Below are 789 nucleotides of genomic sequence, written 5' to 3' on the forward strand. Positions count from 1 at the left end.
AAAAAGTTAAAAATAGAGGCTTCCGCCAAGCACCTATAAAACAAAATAAAACAGAAGCCACTTGGAAATCCAGGTACAGGACTGACATTCCGCATTGCTCTAAAATACAAAACTCTTAAAAGAGAAATCACACTGGTGTCCCTACAGCGTGTTTTAATATATTTCTAAGTACAATTCGTGTCTGATTTTGGAAATACAAATACATTTTGAATGGTTAAAAACAAAAATTAAAAAAATATTTTGAACATCAGCCAGCTGAAAATATATTTATCTAGTAAATCATCTCTCAAAGCTTTTATATATTTAATTATTCTAACTAAACATAGTACCCTTAAAAAACAAGTTCATAAAAATGTAGAAATGAAATTGTGGAATAAGATTACTGGGATATATATACACACACACATTCAATGCATACACAGAATTACAAGGGGGTTTTGTTTGCTTGTTTGTTTGCAAGTTTGGAAGGTCCTTAGACAAACGGAACCAGTAAGCAATGCTCAACTCCTGAGTTCCTCAACCAAGGTATCCATAGGCTAATTTTTTAATCGTTTTTATCTTTTTTTTTTTTTTTTTATACAAAAGATATTCCATGTAAAGCAGCAACAGCAGTGCAGTTACTGGTAGCAACATCTCAAAAGTAATAAAAAAACCATACATCCAGACAGTAGTACATTGCACACACACGTGATTCTCATACACCCATCAACAATTGGTCAGAGTATTAAATCAGTGTACAAATTAAATATTTCCAAAAATGTGCAAAAAAGTCAACGTTGATAGAAAAAA

The 789-nt window shown here is 31.4% G+C and overlaps 1 protein-coding gene across 1 annotated transcript in view; it reads right to left on the minus strand.

The window, feature by feature from the left end:
* Nucleotides 1-95, minus strand: part of ERCC3 (ERCC excision repair 3, TFIIH core complex helicase subunit) — a 27,959-nt gene extending 27,864 nt beyond the window's left edge. The window contains 1 exon segment of the mRNA XM_009647160.2: nucleotides 87-95. Within this exon segment, the coding sequence (XP_009645455.2) occupies nucleotides 87-95 (9 nt within the window).
* Nucleotides 96-789: the final 694 nt, after the last annotated feature.

Source organism: Egretta garzetta, unplaced genomic scaffold (assembly GCF_000687185.1).
Source record: "Egretta garzetta isolate BGI_Z169 unplaced genomic scaffold, ASM68718v1 scaffold759, whole genome shotgun sequence".
Lineage (NCBI taxonomy): Eukaryota > Metazoa > Chordata > Aves > Pelecaniformes > Ardeidae > Egretta > Egretta garzetta.